The sequence below is a fragment of the Durio zibethinus genome, chromosome 22 (assembly GCF_047325235.1).
Source record: "Durio zibethinus cultivar Kanyao isolate XHJ-2024 chromosome 22, ASM4732523v1, whole genome shotgun sequence".
NCBI lineage: Eukaryota > Viridiplantae > Streptophyta > Magnoliopsida > Malvales > Malvaceae > Durio > Durio zibethinus.
In genome coordinates this window covers 15,700,660-15,725,697 of record NC_143183.1, presented here as the reverse complement: position 1 = coordinate 15,725,697, position 25,038 = coordinate 15,700,660, and the positions used below count along the sequence as shown (strand labels likewise).

Genomic DNA, 25,038 nt, shown 5'->3' with positions numbered 1-25,038 from the left:
TATAATAAATTTAAAAACAATTAATAAAAATGATAAAACAAAAAAATTTTAACCTATGGTAAAGTGCGAGTAATCCATCTAATGGCAAAAATTTTGAGTATTTAAACTAAAAAGGAATTTGGAATCATTTTTTTTCTTTTAGTAACATAATTGCAAGTGTTTTATACCATGAATAAGGAAGTCTATTTTGAGTACAAGTTTACATAGTTTTTAATTAAAATAGACACATAATAGTTGGATTTGTCAAATTATATATGAGTTTATTGATTGATTTGTTTGTTTGATTTAATTTAGTGATTTTTTATATGAATTTAATATTTATTTATGATTGTAATTTCTCTTATATTGTATCTTATAAAAAAGGACACCTAACATTAACTTTGTTACAAATATAATACAAATTTTTTATCTTGTTAAGAAAAATAATTGGTTAGCAAACAGAAATTGAAGGTTCACCCACTTAGGAAGGCGACAAGACAATGAAGAGGCATAGCTCAATGGTGGAAAATCTGGTTTCTCTTGCCAGAAATGCCCAAAATGCACATGAGAGGAACCGTCCTACTATCCTAGAGACAGAAAGAAAGGTACAAATGCAAACAAAAAGAGGATATATAGTATCTATCTTCAATCAAGCAATCTTTCACATGCATGCATCTTCAAAGCTTTTTCTTTTTTCCCCAATTCACGTGATTGAGAACTTAAACAATGTAAGCATGTAACAATCACAGTTTAATAGCAGATTTTTTTTTTTTTTGCAAATGTACGTACCTTCAACATTTCATAACATAATTAAGACAATAACACACTCAATAATTTGATTCCGTTTGGCAATATTATTTCTTGCTTGACAGAATGTCTTTGAACGGATTTGGATTGGAATTTTTTTTTTTTTTTGCATTGATTTTATTAAAACTGAGAGAGAATCATGGATAACTAGATATCTGTCGGCTCTCATGCTTTTTTTTTTAATGAAATTATAAATTCAAGAAAATTTATAATTATAATCAAGTATTATATTTATATATAAAAAATTACTGAATAATCAACAAACAAATTAAAACATAAAAGACAAATCTAACAAAATCAAATCAAATCCTGACTTGAACTTAAAGCTTCATAATTCTAAAACTTATTCCTTATCACTAAGTTAAAATCTCATTGGTGTCGGCTCTCATGCTTTAGATATTCTAAATAATGAATAAATTAGTCAAGATTTACCAAATATTTTTGGGACAATTTCGTAGATGTTTGACCACATTAATGCTTTCATATATACCTTCCCTCCCCAAGCCAAAAAAAAAAAAAAAAAAAACCCAAATCTTTGTCCTTTTTGTTTTTTGTACTGCTAAATCTTTATCCTTTAATGCGGGGTATCTGGAAATTATTTTTGGAATGCCCTAAATATGGGCTTTGGTTCATGAATCTTAATTCTTTGCTTCTGTTCCACTTCCATAAAAAAAAAAAAAAAATGGGTATTGTCGTATTGATTCCAATAAATATTTCATCTACTTGTGCTAAGCAACTTCTTACATTTTCTATCACATTTTCATCCAAAATATGCACATTTATAATAATGGAAATCCCATAATTTAATTGTTCACTATGTACACCTTTGATGTGTACATGCCTGTATATAAAGTGATCAAAATATAGAATTAAAGTTTCTATTTTTTTCTTGATGTGAAATAATAGACATGTAGAGCTTAAAGATTATTTTTATAAATGATTGCAGAGTCTTTTACTAAAAATTTGGATCATCATTACATGTTGTATATTATTTACCAATGAAAATATCAATTATAAAGAAGGGTTTTGTCTTTTTTTTTTTTTTAAAAAAAAGCGAGTTTCTGTTGGTTGAAAAGACTAAAATTTTAATTATTACCCCTTTTTATATATGAGAGTAATGATTGTAATATTAAAAAAAAAAAGAAAAGAAAAAAAAGAGGAAAACCATGCTTGGAATCTTCTAATAATTGGGTGATGATGAGTATTTAAGGGGTTGCAAATAAAAAACCTGAAGATCCCACATTGTTTCCCTGAATGGAGCACTCAGTCAAAATTTGGGATCAAACAAACACACCATGTGATTGCCAACTAATCCTTCCAATACTAAAAAAATATAGATTAATGAGACAAATTGTTCATGTACAATGGCAAAGATGGCTCAAAAAATCCCATTATTTCAATGTTCATATGTTAGCCAATGGAGTACTACTCTTCTTTTTTTTTTTTTTTTTGTATTTTTTGACACCTACAAATTTATGTCATTTTTGAAATTTTAAATGGCATGTATTGCTTTCTTTCTTTAAGAAAATAATTAGCATACAGGAAGCATGCTATACAAACTACAAACCTTTTAATTTTTCATTATAGCATTTCTCCAACTTGATGTTGGCTGTTTATGCAGATAATCATTTACATTATTATTATTATTATTATTATTATTATTATTATTATTAAAAGTGGTGAAGAGACCCTTTTTTTTTTTAATAAAAAGTGAATAGAAATTTTCATTTTAATCTTTCATGATATCATGATGGATAGACTTTCCATTGAGATTTTCATTTCTACAGGTTTTTCTTACGCGGCGGCAGCAACGTGTTCACATTTTTTTAAGCAATTAAAGTGAAAATTGTCATTATATTATTTCTCAATATCGGATTTTTCTATTGCTTTTTTTTTTCCATAATTTTGTTACTATTTTTCAATTTCATTGAATTTTATCACTATATTTTCATTTAATTAATTTTATATAAAAAAAATATGGAATTAGAATATTTAGTAGAAAACCCGGTTAATGCAAATTAAAAATTTTTGCTAATTACGTTATTTTTTATCCAAAATTTAACAAAATTGAAAGTAGAGATGTTAAATTGGTTGGATAATCCAAAAAATGGCATAATTTGGCATGCTATGAGTCATATTTGGTATGATTTATTATTATAATCACAAACTGCGCTAAGCACACTCATATATTTATCTCGTGTTGGTTAGAGATTTTGGGTCCATTAAATTGGCACAGTAAGACCCATTAAGAGTAAGCATCATATGTTCCACATGAGCTGATATGGTAAGATACATAAATATTAATATGTCATGTCAACCCATAAATGTTATAAATAAATATAGTCTGTATATTTTTATTTGTATTTTATATTACTCTTATCATATTATTGACTTTTTTTTATCTTTTTGATATTTTATATTAGTAGTTTATAGAATTAAATTATATCATTAAATTAGGTATTAAATATTTAAATTATTAGTAGATAAAATTACAATTTTTTTATTTTGATTTATCATTTTAAAAAGAGGAATTATGAAATGTATATTATTTAAAAATTGATTATGAAAAAACCAAGATAATAAGATAAACATATAATATAAATAAATTATCATATGGAAATGAGAAATAAAATAATAATGTGATATCCATATTTTTTATTTCTAAAATTTATAGGTGTAATATTAGTATTTATTAATTTTCACATATTATTTTGATAAATTTTTTTAACTTTTACTTTTAAACATAAATATTGTGTGGAACCATATGAATTATATGTCTCAAATATTAGTTTTTAAAGATAATTGAAAAACAAAGAAAATTTTTTTTCTAAAAAAATAATAAAAATTTGAAAAACTATCGGTGCTTAGCCTAATGCAACATGAAGAGTAGTGACATGCTAGACACAATACGACCTATAAAGGTTATAAATCATGTGCTGTACTAGACATACTCTTAATTTTCATGAATTGTATCGATATAATATATTAAATAATAATATTGGATTGACATGATTCATTAATATATAAACTAATTTTTTAATAGATTGTAATAGCTTAACACGACCCATTTGATAGAAAATATAATAACAAAATTTAATGAAAGTAAAATATAATGATAAAATTTAATAATGATAAAATGACAAATTTGACTTTAGTACAATTGTTTTTATGAAATTACTTGGTGCATCTTTTTTATTACTTAGATTTGAGGAAACAAATACCCTGAAAAAATATTATATTATTTATAAATAATAACGTTACCATGATAAATTTGCTTAAAAGACATTATAAGCAATTTCTAAGGCATTCCTCTAAGCTTTAAACACTTACTATTAGATAGTTTGTTAATGGGTTAATGTATTATACGAAAAGTTTCAATGCAGTACTTTTACTTTTAAAATATGTATTATGAAATATGTATTACTTTTAAAATATATAATATGAAATATATATAATATGACATATGTATTATCTTTTTGTGTGATAATCTAATGCTTGAAGCTAACAAAGGTAATTAAAGACGTTGATATGGCTTCATCAAATCACATGATACATATGATATATTTTATTATGTATCTTTAAACATCATTTTTTAAATTATTATTATTATTATTATGATATTTATTTTTTTATTTATTTTTCTTTTTTTTTTTTCTGTTTCTTTTCATATCCAATTTGGCGTGATAAGATCTAGTGCATTAAATGCACTATCACCAAAGTCCACAATCTCAGTGGTCACCACCACCGGCAGCCGCCTATCACGCATGACAAGCGTGAATTTTTAATTAAAAAAAATGGGATTCGAATCCCAAAAGATCTGAGATTTGAATCCCAAAAAATTCTATAAATAGAACTTGTTATATGCAAACAAAATGGGAGAAAAGGGAATCGAAAAAAAAATACAAAAAATTTTATAAAAAAAAAAGCTCTGTAAAAAAAATATTTTGCAGAAAATAAAAAAGGTAGAAACAATCCCTTGGAATGGGGAACCCAGCACCAAAAAAATACACCTGCAAAAAAAATAAAAAAATCAAGTCAAAATACAAAAAAAAAAATTTTTGGCCGAAACTTCTAGGCCAGATCTACACCGTTTGGGGTACTTTTAGGTGAAACGGAGGTTGGATCTGTGTTTAGGGGGTGAGAGGAACATTTTACTCTTTTTTGGGATTTTTCGACCATCGATGACTGACAAACGACGACGATGACAGTCATCTTGGGTTTTTGTCTGAGAGGGAAAGGGAAAAGTTTTGTTTTGGGAGAGGGGAAGAAATGAATGAAAAAAAAATTTAACTTTTATATAGAAAACCAATAGCCAAAACGACGTTATTTTGAGACCTGAGGATCTGAGCGTCAACCCGGAACCTAACCTGGGATCCGCACAACCTACCCAACGATTCGTTCTCCCTTTTAACCCTCAACTGGATCAGGTGAATCGGACCAGACTGTAGTTGAACCGTTGAATCGCCTAGACTAGACCAAACCAGCTCCAAATAGATGGAACCGATCCAGAACGGTCTAGTTCAGGTAAAACAAATTTTTTTAAATTGTTTTTAGATTTTTTTATATATTATTTTTGTTATTTTAATTATTATTATTAATATTTATACACGTAAAAATGTTTAAATTTACCAAAATAAATTTATATTGTTTTATAATATTAATTAATATAATTAAAAATAAGAAAAAAAAATTTTATCTGACGATGAGATTCAGAGATACTCCGAGTAGTGATACCTATGAAATTTCTAAGTGAGAAGATTTTTTTTTAATACTATGAGTGTATTGGAGTATTTATAAAAAAATTTTCAGTACAATAAAATTTTTTTCTTATAAAATAACATAAAATTAATTAATATATTAAAAATAATAATATAAATAAGAAAAAAGAAAATTTTATCCAATAATGAGATTCTAAAAGTATTTTGAGTAGTGATGCTTTATGAAATCCCTAGGTGAGAAGATTTTTTAAATATTACCAGTGTATTGTAATATTTATAGAAAAACTTCAATACAATAAAATTTTTTTTCTTCAAAATTAAAAATAAAATAATTAATAAAATTAAAAAAAAAGAATAAAATATGTGCATCAACATGTTATTATTTGTATTACATACATGACATAATTTTTTACAAAAAGTAAATTCAGACCTCCAAAGATGAGATTTTAAGGTATTTCGAGAAGCGATGCCTAAGAAATCTCTAGGTGATAAAAAGTTCTTCTAATTGTTACCAACGTATTAGAATATTTTAAGAATTATTTCAATAAAAAGGTTCTAATTTATTTTTCTCGAATAATATTTGAATATAAAGACAATAAATAAAAAATAAAAAAATCAAGAAAGTTAATTTTCAAACACCGAAATAGGACTATTTTTTATCAAAATCAAAGGATAACACGTAGTTAATTGGTACCATTTTAAACGGGTGCTATAGGGGTGTTAATCCTTCTCCACACGTAACCGACTCCCTAATCCAGACTGTTGCACAAACCATAAAATTATCTTTTTAATAAATTTTAATTAATTTTAAGATTTCATTAAAATGATATGTTTTAATAGGTGGCCAATCGTACCTAGCCAAAAAAAGATTGGTGGTGACTCTGTTATTTTTTATTTCATTTCTAAATTCGTCGGGAGGACACAAAATCGTTACAACAACTTGGTGACTTCGCTGGGAAGTACATTTGTTTTTAAGAGTCAAGCCAAAATTAACTACGTGTTATCCTCAAATTTTGATTTAAACAGTCCTAATTGATTTCTTAGATTTTTATTTTTCATTTTCAACCAAAAAAAACAAATCAAAAACAAAAAAAAGTTCACACACATTTCTTTTACTATACCTTTTTTATACTTTATTTTTTTGTATATATTACTCTTAATAAATTAGGATACATTTGCATACATAATGACATGCTGCATCTCATGCATGAGCTCTATACCCAAGCTTTATCCCTTATAAGAGGAAGTAAAGTACCTATGCCCTTGTGAGGTGATAACCTTCGTAATGGCAAGCAAAATACTTCCACTTAAATTGAACCCTTTCCGTTCATAGCCTATAATGGGTGAGGATCAAAGTCCCTTACTAGTCCAGCGTGAATGATAGTGAGAAACAATTTGAGAACCTTTAGGCACGTGTCAATCCAATCCCAGCATGTAATAAGCTTAAGAAACTAACCTTAGGTACAGCCTCGTCTACCTTCTTGTAGAAACCCAGTATGTAATAAGCCTAAGAAACCAACCTTAGGTACAACCTCATCTACCTTCTTGCAGAAACCCAGCATGTAATAAGCCTAAGAAACCAACCTTAGGTACAGCCTCGTCTACCTTCTTGTAGAAAATACCTAAGAATAAAAGTTGTGTGTAATACAAAACAAAATAAAAAATCTTTAAAAAAAAATTTGTTTTCAAACCCCATCCTCACACTAACTCAATTTTATTTTTCTTTTTTTTTTTTTACAGAAATCATATCATACAGTTCTGCATCGAGATATTTGCTGTAGGACTTATTTCTCCCCAAGAAGTTTTCATGGATCCCATAGAACTTCAGATTTACTCATCCTCAGTCATTGTCCTCTGTGAGCCGTATAATAAAGTATATGTTTGGTCAAAAGAAGTCCAACAAAATAATGAAGATTGCTTGCCTATTGGCTATGTGTCAAGGTTGCCCGAAAAGGTACATTTGGATCTCACACAAAATGATTTAGAAGATTTAGTTGCTATCTGAGGATAATTAAATGAAGAAAGAACAGAAAGCTTTTGTAAGAAGTATGGGTAAATTGCATCCCTCATTTCAGTAGTGATTGATGAGCAATTGATAAGGGCAGCTATACAATTTTGGGATCCATCCTATAGATGCTTCACTTTTAATCGAAAAGATTTGATGCCAACTATTGAAGAGTATTCGATTTTGCTCGAGCTAAAACTACAGTGTCTAGATAAAGTATTCACCCAAAAGCCAAAATCAAGTTATCGCAAAAATTGGCTAAGCTTATAGGAGTTAAAGTGGAAATCATTGATTCCTTTGCAAAGCCTAAAGGTGAACATCTCGACATTCGTTGGGACTTTCTTTGAAACTTCATTTAGAAGCATTTAAATAATGACAAAGGCATGGCTGTGTTTGCTTTATCATTGCATGGCATGGTAATCTTTCCAAAAACTTTGGGTTACATTGAGATAACTGTGGTTGATTTTTTTGAGCAAATTGAAACCCAAGCAATTAATCATGTACCAACAGTCTTAGCAGAAACCATCCGATCATTGAATTTCTGTCTACAAAATGAAAATGGATAGTTCATAGGATGCGCACCGCTATTATATGTGTGGGTTAGAAGTCATTTAAAATGTGAGAAGAGTGCATTTTCAAAGCCATATCTACGAAACAAAGCACCAATTGAAGAGTTCTACAAGAATCAATGGCCAATATTGAAGATTAAGGAAGAGTGGGTCCTTTTCTTACGAATGATTACCTATGATGAAATTGAATGGATGACACCTTGGATGCCTAGTGTGCCTTTATTGTATCATAGAGGAAATGAGTCGTGGATACCGCTGTTAGGGCCATGGGGCATTGTAAGTTATGCTTAGTTGATGGTGCTTAGGCAATTTGGTGCAAAACAATTTATTCTTGCCACTTATGGCTTGGTTCAGGTAGAATTCATTTATGGAGAACTATATTCACCAAGAACCTCAGAGTAGTTAATCCAAGCATGGAAGAAAACACAAAGAATGAGATTAGGGCCTCTTATCGATAAAGTCACTCCTGATTACTAGATTTGGAAAGCAAGGCAGCCTAGAGACATAGTACTCTCTCATGATGATAGCTTACACTAATCAGCTAATCTTTCAACAGAAGTACAATTATCAGAAGTTGAGCTTATGCAAAAAAAATTAGAAGCTGAAAAAAAAAATAAAAAAAGAAAATTTGAGACTTTGTGAGAAGGTAAGACAACTAAAGTATGAAGTAGAGATACAAGGGAGTAGATTAGAAAAAACCATAAAAGAATGAGATATGGCTAATAGTGATTTGAAAGATCTACACTAGGAAAACAAGAGGTTACGAATCCAATTCAAAACTGAAAAAGTCACTAAGTCTTACCTTAGTTGACAACACGAAGTGGATGAGCTCTAAGAAGAAATAAACTAATAAAAAGGCAAAACCTCAAGAAAAGCAAGAAGAAACCACTAGAATTTCTTAAGAATGTCAGAATTGGATGGGGTTATACTCTACAACCTCAGCAAGATTGGTGGAATGCCAAAAAGAAAAGGAAAGGTTGAAAGCCATGCTTATAAAAGAGAGAAAAAAGCACTTTGAAGAACTAAATGAGAAAGAATCACTTCATCGGATAATTTGAGGGTTGGAGCTACAACTGTAAGATCACAAAAATCATATTTCAGCAATGATAGATGAATGGCATAGAAAGGAAAAAGATTGGATCTTCACATGTGATTCAGAAAGAGATGCTCGCATGATGTGAAAAGTAAAAAGTTTAGAGAGGCAACAGTACATAGAGCATGTAACCAGTCAAGTTTGTAAAGTAGTAAAAAAGGCATAGGAGATGGTTGAAAAGGTAAAAGTGTTAAGACAAGAAGTAAATCCTATAGAAGAATATGGACGGTGCCTAGTAAACTTTCTAAACGAGGTGAAGGACCATTATGAGCAAGTCAAACACTTCTATGGATATAATTTTAGGATGATAAATATCATGTAATCAAAGTTGTATGGAATCAATGAAAATTTCTAGTGTTGAAATTTGTCCAAAAACAAATATTTTTCACTTGCATTCATGCATTATTTGTACCATTTTTTTATTTTTTTATTTTTTTTTCAAAAAAAAATTTTCAAACAAAATTTTTTTTTGACATATGGCATTCTGATTTTTCTAAAAATTTTATGGTAATAGAGGTTTAAGAATAGCTCACCCTTCAAAAATTTTGACTCAACCCACTCACCATTCATACAATACCAGCACTCAAACAAGAATTATGGAACAAAAATAGATTAGTTGATTTGAAAAAATCGAGAAAGCTCAAGAAGAACTAAGAGGAGATCTCAGTATAATAATGGATATGCTTAAAAAACTTGACAAGAGAAAAGCAGTAGAAGAAAATCTCAGCTTTCAAGAGTAATCGCCAGACATGGTGGATCCTGTTTACCCTCTAGGGTTTGAGCCATAACTGACTCAACCTTCTTAAGGAACTAGAGTACAAATTCTTATTCCCTATGGATATCCCAATCCTTATCCAGGAATGACATCCACACCTGCTTTGGGATAATTTCAAAATTTTGTTAATCCTGTTATGATGAAAAAATCACCTGAGCCAATCCTAGTTCCTGATTTGGATGATCCCAAAGAAAGAAAAAAGCTAGGGATAAAGATATCTGAGAAAGTAAAAGATAATAGTGCCCAAGTTATTAGAAGAAAAGCTTAGAGCAGTGGAATGAATAAATTTTTATGGTTCCACAGATGCAACCAAGCTTTATTTAGTCCCTGATGTGGTCATTTAGCCTAAATTCAAGGTCTCTGAATTTGAAAAATATGATGGCACAAAATACCCGATGACCCATATCACCATGTATTGTCGAAAGATGGCAGCACATGCTCACGATGAAAGTTGTTAATGCATATATTTCAAGATAGTCTTATGGGTTTTGCAACTAGATGGTATGTTTAATTAGATAGGACTCGTATTCGTTCTTAGCAAAAACTTACAAAGGCATTCCTTACACAATATTGGCATGTCATGGATTTGGTTTCACACTATCTATCTTTACAAAGTATGCAAAAGAAAGCAACTAAAAACTTCAAGGAGTATACACAAACATGGAGAGACGTGGCTACACAAGTTCAACCTCCTCTCACTGAGAAAGAGACAATTATTTTATTTGTAAATACTCTGAAAGCACCATACTATAAGAGATTGATAAGCAATGCTACCAAAAACTTTACAGATATGGTGATATCGGGTGAGAAGTGTCATAAAGAATGGCAAGCTCGATATATGAGAGACAAGTGGAGTAAAAAAAGATGGAGCTCCCAAAAAGAAAGAGAATGAAGCCTAAGCAGTAAACTATGTGGGGCAATAGTTTAGAGGTTTCACGCCTACTCTGTACCAATCTACCAAACCCATTACCCTTCTGTAAACAATGTTACATCCATCCCTCATCCATATCAACCATACCAACCACTACAACCATTAGCTTATCCATCTTATTTTCAGCTATCTTTTCGGACACCTACCTATTCCTATAACCATCTTGTTGTACCTACAAGACCATAATGGAGACCTAATAGTGGTCCAAGATCTCTAAGAAATACCCAAGAAAAATTCACTTTCGATCCCATTTCTGTGACATACATAGATTTGTATCCCTGACTTGTTGAGAAACATTTACTTGCTCCTGTTATTGTTGAACCTTTGAAACCTCCGTTTTCCAAATGATATGACCCCAATTCGTATTATGATTATCACTATAGGAATCTAGATCATTCTACTAAGAACTGTACTATTTTAAAGTACAAAGTGCAAGGATTAATCAATGAAGGGATGTTAAACTTTGATACCAACCAATAAGGGACTCTAAATATTAATAGGAACCTTCTACCGAATCATACTAGGCTATCAATAAATGCTTTGATTGATGGGCAAATAAGCTATGTGAAAAAAAGAATAGAAGAGGTCAAAACTCCTATGGCTAAAGTGTTTGAAGCCTTAGTCAAAGCTGACATATTGAAGTCAATAGAATCTTAGAATTGCTCTAAAGCAATTAACTCAACTAAGAGCTGTAATTATCACAAAGGTGTTTTGAGGCATTCTATCGAGAGTTGTCACCAATTTCATCAAGAGATGTAGAAGTTGATGGTTATAGGCCAGATAGAGTTTTACGAAGAAAAAAAAGTTGGCGAAAGCTGAAGTGTCTACCATTGATTCAAAGAATAAGTTTATACGTAGATCGATAACTATCTATTATGATGAAAAGTCGACATTGAAGCTAGAAAAGCTCGTCTCTTAACCAGTGGTGACAATTAAAGCTTTTGGTCTTTTTCTATGTTAGAATGATAAAAGCAGTACCGTGGAAGTATGATTGTGATGTCATAGTTAATCCAGATACTGCAAACATAACGGACGTAGAAGGCATGACCCGAAGTGAGATATGTTATACTTCAAAAGATTTAGAGAAGGCTAGAAAAAAGAAAGTAAAGGTAGGAGAAGAAGAAAAAATCAGAATAATCCTGTCACAGCCCCAAGAAAAGAATTTTAGAAGCTAGTCTCTGAGAGTAAAGCTTGTGAATTTTTAAAGCTAATAAAACATAGCGAGTATATCGTGGTAGAACAGTTGAACAAGATGTCAGCTAGAATTTTACTATTGTCGTTATTGCTCAACTCAAAGTCACACCGTAATGCTTTTGTTGAAAGTGCTAAATTAGACATATATGTCTCATAATGCTTCTGTTAAATATGTGGAACAGCTTGTTGGCAATCTGACAATTACAAACTATATCTCTTTTAGTGATGAAAAGATTCATCCTAAAGGTCGTAAAAATACCAAGACTCTCCACATTACTATTAAATGTAAGAGTCATATAATGGCTAAGATTTTGATTGATAATGGCTTATCCATCAATGTTATGCCTATGACTACTCTAGCAAAACTCTTTGTTGATGAATCTTATATGAAACCTAGTCATATGATAGTTCAAGCCTTCGACAGGACCCGAAAAAAGGTATTGAAAGACATAAAAATGTCATTACAGATTGGCCCGTGCACTTTTAATGTAAAATTTCAAGTTATAGATATTTCTCTTTCATATAGTTGCTTATTGGGTAGACCATAGATTCATATGACAGGTGCTATTCCATCCTCATTACATCAAAAAGTCAAATTCATTATTGATGAAAAATTGATATGTGTAGTAGAAAAAAAAGATTTATTGGTCTCCGAACTAGTAAATACTTCTTATGTAGAAGCAACGGATGAAGCCTTAAAATGCTCATATAGATCTTTCGAGATTGCTAATGTAGTATATGTGACTGAGGGATCCAAACTATATTTGTCACACTTATTTACGATAACTAAAATGATTATCAAACAGCTTACCAAGATGGAATGATGACCTAGAGTCAGATTTGGAAAGAACCTGTAAGAAATCACGAAGCCATCGGCCATACATGACAAGAAAGATAGGTTTGGCTTAGGGTATAAGCCAATAAGAAGGGACAAAGTGAGAATGATGAATGAAAAAAAAATAAAAGGATGGCTAATCTTGAAAGATATGAGCCGAAGTTAGAGCCCATAGTCATTCCATACCTCTATGATTCTTTTCGTTCAAGAGGATATATTTACCCAGATCTACCTACAACCCTAAATGCAAGAATCTTCTGAGCTAGCCATTCAAATGGTGGTTAACGAAAAAAAGAAGAGTCGAGATGAAGAGTTATTCGTGCACCCTTATCTTATAAATTTTAAGCTAAATAACCGGAGAGTAGTAGAGCTGCCTGCTATCTTTAAAACTTCTGAAAAGTAATGTGAAACTTTAAATCTCTAATTACTTTTATAAGCATTGATTGATCTTTTGTGGTGTCTTTATGTTTGTCATTTTAATAAAAGACTTAGAAGATGCATCTGTATTTCTTCTATTGTTTTCATCTTCATTTTGCTTTCCATTTGCTTTTTCATCATTTTTTTGCCATTTTATTTTTGTATGCCAATATTCTCTTCATCTTACCCTTTTGCAGAGTCTCAAATAATGAACATGAAGATAATCATGACAATAATTTTAGATTTGATTTTGAAAACTTAATTCATGTTGATGAACTTGATAATGAGAAAGATTCAGATAATTACAAACTGCCTCCTAATTTGTTGAAATTAATGGAACATGAAGATAAGCCAATTAAACCCTATCAGAAAACTACTGAATCAGTAAATTTGAGAGATGGTGAAAATAAAAGAGAGGTCAAAGTTGGTACACCTCTTTTACCAACTGAAAGGTAGAAACTAGAAGAGCTACTCTGAAAATATGTGCATGTATTCACATGGTCTTACCAAGATATGCTAGGACTCAGTACTGATATTGTAAAACATAAGTTGCCTTTGAAACCAAAATTTAAACTAGTACAACAAAAGCTAAGGCGTATAAAACCATAGATGCTGCTAAAAATTAAAGAGGAGGTGAAAAAGTAATTTGATGCAGGATTTTTGGAGATAGCAAAATATCCTGAATGGGTAGCCAACATAGTATCAATTTTCAAGAAGGATGGAAAAATGAGAATGTGTGTTAATTATCGAGACCTAAATAGGGCAAGTCCTAAGGATAACTTTTCTCTATCCCATATCGATACTCTAGTAGATAATATTGCTAAGCACTTCACATTTTTCTTTATGGATGGTTTCTTAGGTTATAATCAGATCAAGATGGCTCAAGATGATATGGAAAAAACCAAATTTGTGACCATGTGAGGGACATTTTATTATAGAGTCATGCCTTTTGGGTTAAAAAATACTTGTGCTACTTATCAAAGAGCAATGGTGACTTTCTTTCATGACATGATGCATAAAGAGATAAAAGTATATGTGAATGATATGATCGTAAAATCTCGTGAATGAGAGGATCATGTAGTCAATTTTAAAAAACTGTTGATAGGTTAAGAAGATTTCAGTTAAAGTTGAATCCTACCAAATGTACATTTAGAGTCAAATTAAAAAAACTATTGGACTTTATGGTCAGTGAAAAAGGAATCAAAATTGATCCAGATAAGATACAAGCCATCCAAAACTTATCTCTTCCTCATACCTCAAAAGAAATGTGAGGTTTCTTATAGAGATTAAACTATATTGCTCGCTTCATCTCTCAACTCACTTATAAGCGTGATCCTATTTTCAAGCTTCTTAAAAAACATGATCCTGAAGAATGGAATGATGAATACTAAGAAGCTTTTGATAAGATCAAAGAATACTTGTCAAATTCATCTGTGTTGGTGCCACCAATGCCAAGAAAACCTTTGATTTTGTACTTGACAATGCATAAAAATTCAATGGGATGTGTGCTGGGGCAAAGAGATGAAACTGATAAGAAAGAACGAGCAATTTACTACTTGAGTAAGAAATTCACTGATTAAGAGTCCAAATATTCATCATTAGAGAAGATGTGTTGTGCATTAACCTGGACAGCTCGAAAGCTTAAACAATACATGCTTTATCACACTACTTGGCTCATAGCAAAACTGGATCCTATTAAGTATATCTTTGAAAAACCCTCATTGATAGGAAGAATAATAGATGGCAAGTTATGCTTTCAGAATATGATATTATTTATATGACTCAAAAGGTTATTAAAGGGAGTGCAATTGTTAAATTTTTTGCTGATCGTGCAGTCGAAGATTATGAGCCAATGAAATTAGATTTTCTTGATGAAGATGTGATGGCCATTGAAGAAAATGAACTTGTTGAAAAATCATAGAGGATGTATTTTGATGGAGCTGTTAATGCTTTGGGTCATGTTATTAGGGTAATTTTGATATCTCTTAATAGGTATTATTATCCTATCACAACCAGGTTAAATTTTAATTGCACAAACAATGTGACTGAATATGAGGCCTATGTTATGGGTCTACAAGTAGCAATTGAAAAGAGGATTAAAGTGTTAGATGTGTTTGGAGATTCAACTTTAGTTATTTATTAGTTACGAGGTGAATGGGAGACAAAAGACTCTAAGTTAATTCAGTACCATAAATATATCTCTGAATTAGTCAAGCAATTTAAAGAAGTTTAGTTTGAGCATCTACCTAGAAAAAAAAGCCAAATTGCTGATGCACTGGCTACTCTAGCTGCAATGATTAAAATAGATGTAAATACTAAAATCCAACCCATAAAGTTGGATGTAAAGGATGTACCAGCACATTGCTCAAGTGTCAAAAATGAAGTTGATGGGATGCCATGGTATCATGGTATCATGCAATACATTAAAAGTCAGCAATACCCAAAACATACAACAAAAAATGATAAGAGGACTATCAGAAGATTGGCTATGAGTTTCTTCATTGATGAAGATATCCTTTACAAAAGAGGTCGAGATCAAGTTCTTTTAAGATGTGTAAATGCAGCTAAAGCAAATAAGATTATTGAAGAAGTGCATGATGGATTTTATGAGGCACATGCAAATGGTCATATGATGGTTAGACAAATTATGAGGGTTGGCTATTATTGGTTGATAATAGAGGGTAACTATATTGATTATGCTAGGACATGTCATAAATGTTAGATTTATGCTGACAAGTTCATGCTCCACCATCAACATTACACATTCTGGCTCTTCCGTGGCCATTCTCAATGTGAGGCATGGATGTCATCGGTCCTATTACTCAAAAAGCTTTGAATGGGCATAGATTTATCTTTGTGATGATTGATAACTTCACCAAGTAGGTGGAAGCTATATCGTATGCTAGTGTGACCCGATCCGTGGTATGTAAATTCATAAAAAAAGAGATAATATGTAGATATGGGCTTTCCAAGATAATTATTTCTGACAATGTCAAAAATTTGAATAGCAAAATGATGAAAGAAGTGTGCATTCAGTTCAAGATTTGTTATCGTAATTTTGCACCGTATCATCCAAAAATGAATGAGGCAGTGGAGGCTGTGAATAAGAATATCAAAAGAATTCTGGAAAAAATGATTGAAACTTACAAAGATTGGTATGAGAAGTTGCCTTTTACTTTGCATGCTTACAGAAGTCAGTTTGAACATCTATTGGAGTCACCTCATTCTCTTTGGTATATGGAATGGAAGCTGTGTTACTGGTTGAAATGAAAATTTTCTCATTGAGAGTCCTAATGGAGGTAGAGTTAGAGGAAGCAGAATGGGTTCAAAATCGCTATGAACAATTGAACCTTATTAAAAAGAAAAGACTTACAACACTTTGTCATAGTCAATTATATCAAAAGAAGATGATGAGAGCATATGACAAAAAAGTTCATCCTCGTTGCTTTTGGGAAGAAGACTTAGTACTAAAAAGAATATTTCAAATCAACATGACAATCGAAAAAAATGGAAACCAAATTGGAAAGGCTCGTATGTAGTGAAAAAGATCTTTTCTAGTAGGGCATTGATTTTGGCAAAGATGAATGGAGGTGATTTACTTACTCTAATAAATTCAGATGCTGTAAAAAAATATTTTACTTTAAAAAAAAATATTGACTTATTTAAGTTGAAAACCTGAAAAGATGGCTTGGATGTGAAAGAGAAGCATTATCAGAAGAAGATCCCATAACATAGGGGCAAGTGTAGTTTAACGAACTCTGAAGAATAAAAAAGGTCATCTGATTTAGTTTTAGAAAAAGAATCTGGGAATATTTTATTCATGATTATCTTGTAATCATTATTTGAGCACCTTTGTTTTAACTCAAACACTTTGCCATGCACTTGTTATCAGCCTAATGAAATGCGTTATCTTTCCTTTGAAAATAATGCCTATCCTTTCTTTTATCCTTATATGATATTTTTGTTTATCGTACAAGTGAATAAGAGAAATGTGTGATTGCATTTTGTTTGTCTTGAACTTAAAATGATGAAAAGAAAAACAAACATGAAAATTTTCAACATTACTTTTTAAAGTTGACAAAGGCAAATGAAAAAGGATGAGAAAAGCATGACAAGACATTGATGTTGCAGACTTTAGAAGAAGAAAAGTGAAGAATATAATGGTCAGAGGTTAAGAACAGATTGGTCATATAGGAATTGTTAAGAATTTTGAAGTAAAAAGTGAGAGATTTTGAGAATTTTTTTTACTACAATGGGTAATTTTGATTGCATTACATGCATTACATTTACAACACTTAGTGCATGCATCCATGAATAGTTATAATAAAGATAAAGACTTTCTTTTTTTTTTTATGAAAAACAAGATTTTGATATTCGGATGAAGATAATAATCAAACAAGTGATGTCAAAAGAGAGAAATTTGCTTGTTTAAAGATGAAAAATTAAATTTTCAAGATTGAGACTTTTAAAGTTAAAGTTGTCGAGCCTCTGCTGAGAAGAGCTTTTTCAAGATGAGATTTTTAAAGTTAAAGTTGTTGAGCCTCTGTTGAGAGGAGTTTTTCCAAGATAAGAGATTTTTTTTTTTAAAGTTGTTGAGCTTCTATTGAAAAGAACTTTTTCAAGAGAATTTTATAATTGTTGAGCCTCTACTCAAAGGAAACTTTTAAATTTTCAAAAATGTTGCTAAAAAAAATTTTAAAAAAATTTTTTTGCTCATTTTTTCTTTCAGAACAAAATGGTTGTTTATTTGTCTTTGCCTTATTCCTGATTTTTAGAAATAGGTAAAGAGGGGCAGCTGTAAACACCATTTTTTAAATTATTATTATTATATTATATTTTTATTTATTTATTTATTTATTTTTTCTGCTTCTTTCCATATTCGATTCGGCTTGACAAGATCTAGTGCATTAAATGCACTATCACCAAAGTTCACAATTTCAGCGGCCGCCACCACCGGCAGCCACCTATCACGCATGACAAGATTGAATTTTCAGTTGAAAAAAATGGGATTCGAATCCTAGAAGATCTGGGATTTGAATCTCAAAAAGCTCTATAAATAGAGTTTATTATCTGCAAACAAAATGGGGGAAAATAAAATTGAAAAAAAACTACAAAAAATTTTATAAAAAAAAAACTCTATAAAAAAAATATTTTGCAAAAACAAAAAAGGCAGAAACAGTCCCCTGGAACGTGGAACCCAGCACCAAAAAAATACACATGCAAAAAAATTAAAAAATCAAGTCAAAATATAAAAAAAAAAATTTTGGCTGAAACTTTCAGGTCAGATCTATGTCGTTTAGGGCACTTCTAGGTGAAACAGAGGCTGGATCTGTGTTTAGAGGGGTGAAAGGAACATTTTACTCTCTTTTGAGATTTTTCGACCACCGGTGACAGCAACTGGTGACCGACAAATGGCGACGGCTGGCCAATCCTCTGGGGTTTTTGTCAAGAGAGAGGGAGAAGTTTTTTTTTTTTTGAGAGGGGAAGAAATGAATGAAAATTTTTTTTTTAACTTTTATATAGAAGACCAATAGCCAAAATGATGCCGTTTCAATAAACGTTCAAAATGACGTCGTTTTGAGACCTGAGGATTCGCGCGTTGACCCGCAACCTGACTTGAGATCCGTGCAACCGACCTGACAACCCGTTCCTCTTTTGACCGTCGAACGGTCTAGATGAACCAGAGCAGACCGTCGCTAAACCGTCGAATCGCCCAGACCAGACCAACGTCGAACTAACCGAATCGGTCAAGAGCGGTCCAGTTTAGGTAAAAAAAATTTTTTTTTGATTTTTTTTATATATTATTTTTGTTATTTTAATTATTATTATTAATGTTTATGCATGTAAAAATGTTTAAATTTATCAAAATAAATTTTTATTGTTTTATAATATTAATTAATATAATAAAAAATAAGAAAAAAGAAATTTTTATCTAACGATGATATTCAGAGGTACTCCAAGTAGTGATACCTATGAAATCTTTAGGTGAGAAGATTTTTTTTTTTAATACTACCAGTGTATTTGAGTATTTATAAAAAAAATTTCAATACAATAAAATTTTTTTTCTTATAAAATAACAAAAAATTAATTAATATATTAAAAAATAATAATATAAATAAGGAAAAAGAAAATTTTATCTAATAATGAGATTCTAAAAGTATTTCGAGTAGTGATGCTTTACGAAATCCTTAGGTGAGAAGATTTTTTTAAAATATTATCAGTGTATTTGAATATTTATAGAAAAAACTTCAATACAATAAAAAAATTTTTTCTTCAAAATTAAAAATAAAATAATTAAAAAAATAATAAAAAAAAAGAATAAAATGTGTGCATCAACATGTTATTATTTACATTGCATACATGACATAATTTTTTACAAAAAGTAAATTCAGACCTCCAAAGATGAGATTTTAAGGTATCTCGAGAAACGATGCCTAAAAAATCTCTAGGTGAAAAAGAGTTCTTCTAATTGTTACCAATGTACTGAAACATTTTAAAAATTATTTCAATAAAAAGGTTCTAATTTATTTTTCTCGAATAATATTTGAATATAAAGACAATAAATAAAAAATAAAAAAATCAAGAAAGTTAATTTTCAAATACAAAAAATGGGACTATTTTTTATCAAAATCAAAAGATAACACGTAGTTAATTGATACCGTTTTAAACGGGCGCTGTAAGGGTGCTAATCCTTCCCCACACGTAACCGACTCCCAAACTCAGACTGTTGCGCAAACCCTAAAATTATCTTTTTAATAAATTTTAATTAATTTTAAGATTTTATTAAAATGATATGTTTTAATAGGTGACCAATCGCACCTAACCAAAAAAAGATTTTGTGGTGATTCTGTAATTTTTTATTTTAATTCAAAATTCGTCGGACGAACACAAAATCGTTACGATACTTTTCATGTGACATATATGCAGATGTTATTTGTCATATTTTTAAAAATATAAAATAGTTTTTTATTTCTAAAACATAAAAAGAAAAATGTAAAAAGAAAAAACATTTAAAAATAATTAATTTTTTTAATAATTTTCTTTTTATGCTTTAAAATGAAAAAAATTATTTTAATTATTTTAATATTTTTAAAAATTATTACAATTAACATTTAAGTGTATGTCATGTGGAAAGATGATGTGGTAAAATGTACAAACATTTTATCATTTGATTATTAACAGGTAAATCATCGTCTTCAATTAGCGGTATCAGTTTTAGATATTAGATTGTCACACGAAAAGATGGTACAGATAATACATTATACATTTTCATTTTAAAAAATACATTATACATTTTTATAGTATAGAAGTCAAATATGACATTAACATTTATTTAATTCTTACGGCTCGACTGATGTTATGTTAAGAGCTAATCTCAGTGTGTTAACATTGCAATAAAATTCCTAATCAATCAACTCGAACTAGTTAGTGGTCCTCTACAGTGAGAAATTAAATTCATTCCCAGCAAAACAAGACACTAGTTTGCAAACTACCCTTGTCTCCCCAACAACTGTTTTCTCAACCCTTGAGCCACTTCTCAATGTCTTCACCAGTGCAGTGGTATATATCTATTGGACCCACAGCTTTCTGGAAACAGGAGTGGATAAAAGAATGCTGGAGAGAGATGACTTCTTACAGGGCCTTCAATGGGGGACCAGGACAGAAAACTTGATGCAAAAGAGGAGAGAATACTGCAGCAGCTGGGATGGAAATATGCATGTGCGCATCCAATTAGCAATCCCAAGCTACACTACTACTCTGTACATGTCTCTTTGTGGAGCCCACAACCCCACAAAGGGGTTTCCATGGTTCTAAAACCAGGACCTCTCCTCGATTTCCCACCCTGAAACGAGTATTTTACTCGGATTCTGCATGTTCTCGACCCATTTTCACATGGTTTCTGAGATGTCCCATTCCATATTAACCAGGACGTAGTTACCATGACACCCTTGATGAATTATATCAGAAAGCTTTAACTGCATGGACAAAAGGGGTAGCTGAAGAATTTAACTAAAGGTAAGGAATCTAAGCCATTAATCTTCCAGGACGGTGGCAACTGGCAAGTGGCTCGACAAGGCAGCTTCTTCTTTCCTTCTTTAGCTATCATTCAGGCCTTACCTAATCTACATTACCGAATCATCCTCCGAATGTGGTAATTACAACACACAAGGAATAATGCAGCGGTAAGATTAGGCTGTCAAAAAGGACCAAAAAAAAAAAGAAAAAGAAAGGAAACGAGTAATTAAGATATGCTTTAATAAGGAAGACCATTATATCATCGTCAGATCCACCTTTTTAAGTAGAATGTCCATAAAAAACTCCAAAAATTAAAAAATTAAAAGAAAAAATTTTACTGAACACTCCAAAATTTTTCTGGATATTTTTTTATCTATAAAAATGATAAATCTGTTGATAATTTTTTTTTATATAATTATAAGCGAATATCTAAATATATATATATATATATATACTGAATTCGCCATCACAGATTTACATGCTGAAAAATACTCAACAATATTATAGCCTACGAGATCTATATTCTAAATATCACTTGTAGCTATCTCATTTATATGATCTCCTGTGATGCAATGGTGGACTAGAGAGGTTTTACAGGGAAATGGGGAAGACGGGGAAATGGCTGAAAAGCTTCTTGACAGGGAAGAAAGATAAGGAGAAAGAAAAAGGAAAATACACAAGTAATGTTGCCCCAGAGAATCCAACTACTCCCATTTCAATCCCACCAACAACTCCTAAAGAGAAAAGGAGATGGAGTTTTCGAAGATCTTCAGCCACAGCAACGCCTACAAAGGACTTGAGTTATCCTGAACAAGTAGCTACTACTCCACCACCTTCAGTGGAGGCCACCTTGGATAATGATGAAGAACAGAAAAAGCATGCCATGGCCGTGGCAGTGGCTACAGCAGTAGCTGCTGATGCTGCTGTGGCAGCTGCACAGGCTGCAGCGGCTGTGATCCGGTTAACTGCTGCTGCCAATGAGAAAGCCAGCGCAGCTGAAGCGGCTGCTGCGATAAAAATTCAATCTGTCTTTCGATCATATTTGGTATGTAACTTCTTAGCAGTTCATTTATATTTTGAGAGCTAACAATCTATTTATTTGATACATGTTTTGAGATATGAAATTGGAAGTTGGTTTCATTGGTGTTATAACAGGCTAGAAAAGCTCTGAAGGCATTAAAAGGAGTAGTAAAGTTACAGGCACTGGTAAGAGGTCACCTGGTGAGAAAACAAGCCACTGCTACTCTCCGATGCATGCAGGCATTGGTTACAGCACAAGCCAGAGCTCAAGCTCAGAGGATTCGGATGGTTGAAGATTCGAAGCCTGCTAGCGAGAGACAATCACCCCACAGGAGGTCAACACCAGATCACCGGATCAGGCATGCATATCATGTAAGTTTCAATTCCTCCGACCAACCATTAGGTTCAAATATTCTTGATCTGTTGTGTGTGTGTGTGTGTGTGTGTGTTTTTTTTTTTTTTTTTTTTTTTTTTTTCTATAAGCAATGTTCAATTCATGATCTCCTTTGCCTTTCACTTAGCAGCTTTCTTAAAATCATCTGATACCGAGCATCTCAAAAAGAACATATTTCATTCCTTCTTTCTATCCTAGATCAACATATTCTGTCAACCAATTTGCAAATTGCAATATGATTTTTGTTCGTGTAGGAGATTGATAGAGGAATGGAAGAAAACATTAAGATTGTAGAGATGGATCTTGGTGGTTCAAAGGGAAGTTTGAAGAGTAGAGACAGCTATTCGCACCATCCACAAGAACGAGTCGTGGAACATAGATTCTCAACTCATTATTCCTTAAATGGTGCATACTCGAAGCAAGATAATTGTCAGGTATCTCCAGCAACATCAGCTTTAACTGACATGAGTACCAGAGTCCGCAGTGGTCATTTTGAGGACTATTCTTTCGGCACAGAACAAACCAGCCCCAAATGTTATTCAGCTATCTCCAAACCTGATCCGTCAAAGCTTCCTTTTGCATTTCCAAGGCCTGAATATGCAGAATCTGTGTCATATGACTACCCCTTATTCCCCAATTACATGGCTAACACAGAATCTTCACGAGCCAAAGTCAGATCACAAAGTGCACCGAAATCAAGGCCTGATTCATTTGAAAGGCAACCAAGCAGGCGACGGGGATCGATGGAAGGCAGAAATCATGTCCCGAGGGCCGTAAGGATGCAACGGTCATCTTCACACGTAGGAGCCACTGCTCAAAACTACCAATACCCCTGGTCAATCAAACTAAATAGATCGACAGTCTCCCTTATAGACAGTGAGTGTGGATCCACCAGTACGGTACTCACAAACACCAACTACTGCAGATCCCTTGTTGCACTTGATGTAAGTATCAAATAACACCAAAAGCAAATCATTAAAATCTCAGAAATCAGAAATGATTCAATATAAATATTAAAGAATGATATATTCGGCTTCATTTACATTATTAATTTGGTTGGTTTCTTTGTGGCTGTAGCCTTATGGAGATGGGTACTAATAGCATATCTCGATTACCATTGGGACTAAAATGGATTGTGGCTCAACTCAACTGAAACAGAAAATGCTGATATACATCAAATAAGAATGGGAGAAGACAAAGAAACTGACATCTATTATTAATGTAGAAGCTGGTATAGTGGCATGACAAATTTTCATTCCTGATTTCAAAGTTAATAACTCTTTGTAGAGAGGTTTTTCTTCTTTGCTTTTAGATGTTTTGAGCATGCGTTGTTTGAATGTCTTCCTTTGGCAAACCATAAGGAAACTGACCAGCAAAAATTGCAGGGCTCAGTTTTACTGATTTAGTAACGTTATGTCAATAGAAATTCATGGTGTGATTTATTCCCTAATCATGGACTTTTAATTTGATTTAAGTTTAATGTAAATCAACTTCTTTGCCACAAAAATTCATGATTCCCCTTTTTCTCTTTTTTCTGAGAAATAAATCTAAACTACCACATTATAAATACTCTCTAACTTCATTTAAGAGAGGCATGGAGATTTTCAGTTCCCCCACAATGATCATAATTACAGTAGCACCAGCTTCATGGTTTGCTTAAAAGCCGAAAATTTGCTGCATTTATTTCTTTTACCTCTTTTTTTCTTCCAATAGGGTATTTGACACTTGACTGTTGACACTGCCAGGGGATCCATGTGCTGTTTTCCTGTTTTCAAATTGCTAATTTTATATCTCTTTTGAAGTGGTAATTTGTATTACAGCTCATGTTCATGTCTTGATATGATACAAGAAATAAAGGAAAATAAGCCAATGATCATTTAATTGAACATGTTCAAAGCAACATTATGAAGAAACAACGAAATCAGAGTATTTATCTTTTGATTTTTATTTATTTGAATTTTTGGATAAGCGAAAATTTATTCCATCATCCAAAAGAAGCAGAAATATTTGCTACAGAGTTGTAGAAAACTGTTATTATACCAGAAACAGCAGCTGTCTAACTATAGCTGGAATGACTTATTTTTACAGACGCAAGAGGATTTATCTTATAAACCAAATTAAATATTATGAAAACCACTAAAAAAGAAGAAGAAGAAGAAGAAGAAATCTCAAGCATTTTATACTCAGTCTAAGACATAATGGTCAATGGGATGAAACAAATCACTCGCAAAATAAAAGGGCTCTTTTATTTTTACTTCAACAGGAAAGCTGAAGAAAGAAAAGCT

General features: G+C 31.5%; 1 protein-coding gene across 2 annotated transcripts; it reads left to right on the top strand.

The window, feature by feature from the left end:
• Positions 1–21,809: 21,809 nt before the first annotated feature.
• Positions 21,810–24,201, top strand: LOC111307347 (protein IQ-DOMAIN 19-like). 2 transcript variants are annotated; one of them, XM_089751634.1, is made up of 4 exons: positions 21,810–22,384; positions 22,495–22,731; positions 23,008–23,697; positions 23,831–24,201. In XM_089751634.1, exons 1-4 carry the CDS (start codon positions 21,941–21,943, stop codon positions 23,849–23,851), a joined length of 1,392 nt encoding a protein of 463 aa, XP_089607760.1. In that variant the 5' UTR covers positions 21,810–21,940; the 3' UTR covers positions 23,852–24,201. The 2 variants fall into 2 exon arrangements, with proteins under 2 accessions (XP_089607760.1, XP_089607761.1); XM_089751635.1 differs by lacking the exon at positions 23,831–24,201 and having other exon boundaries at positions 21,827–22,384; positions 23,008–23,824.
• The last annotated feature ends 837 nt before the right edge of the window (positions 24,202–25,038 follow it).

Bases quoted from the DNA above. Each gene is read 5' to 3' on its own strand.
- LOC111307347 (XM_089751634.1), top strand. From the start codon at position 21,941: ATGGGGAAGACGGGGAAATGGCTGAAAAGCTTCTTGACAGGGAAGAAA. The intron at 22,385-22,494 runs GTATGTAACTTC...GTGTTATAACAG, and splicing joins CTGTCTTTCGATCATATTTG to GCTAGAAAAGCTCTGAAGGC. The intron at 23,698-23,830 runs GTAAGTATCAAA...TTGTGGCTGTAG, and splicing joins GATCCCTTGTTGCACTTGAT to CCTTATGGAGATGGGTACTA.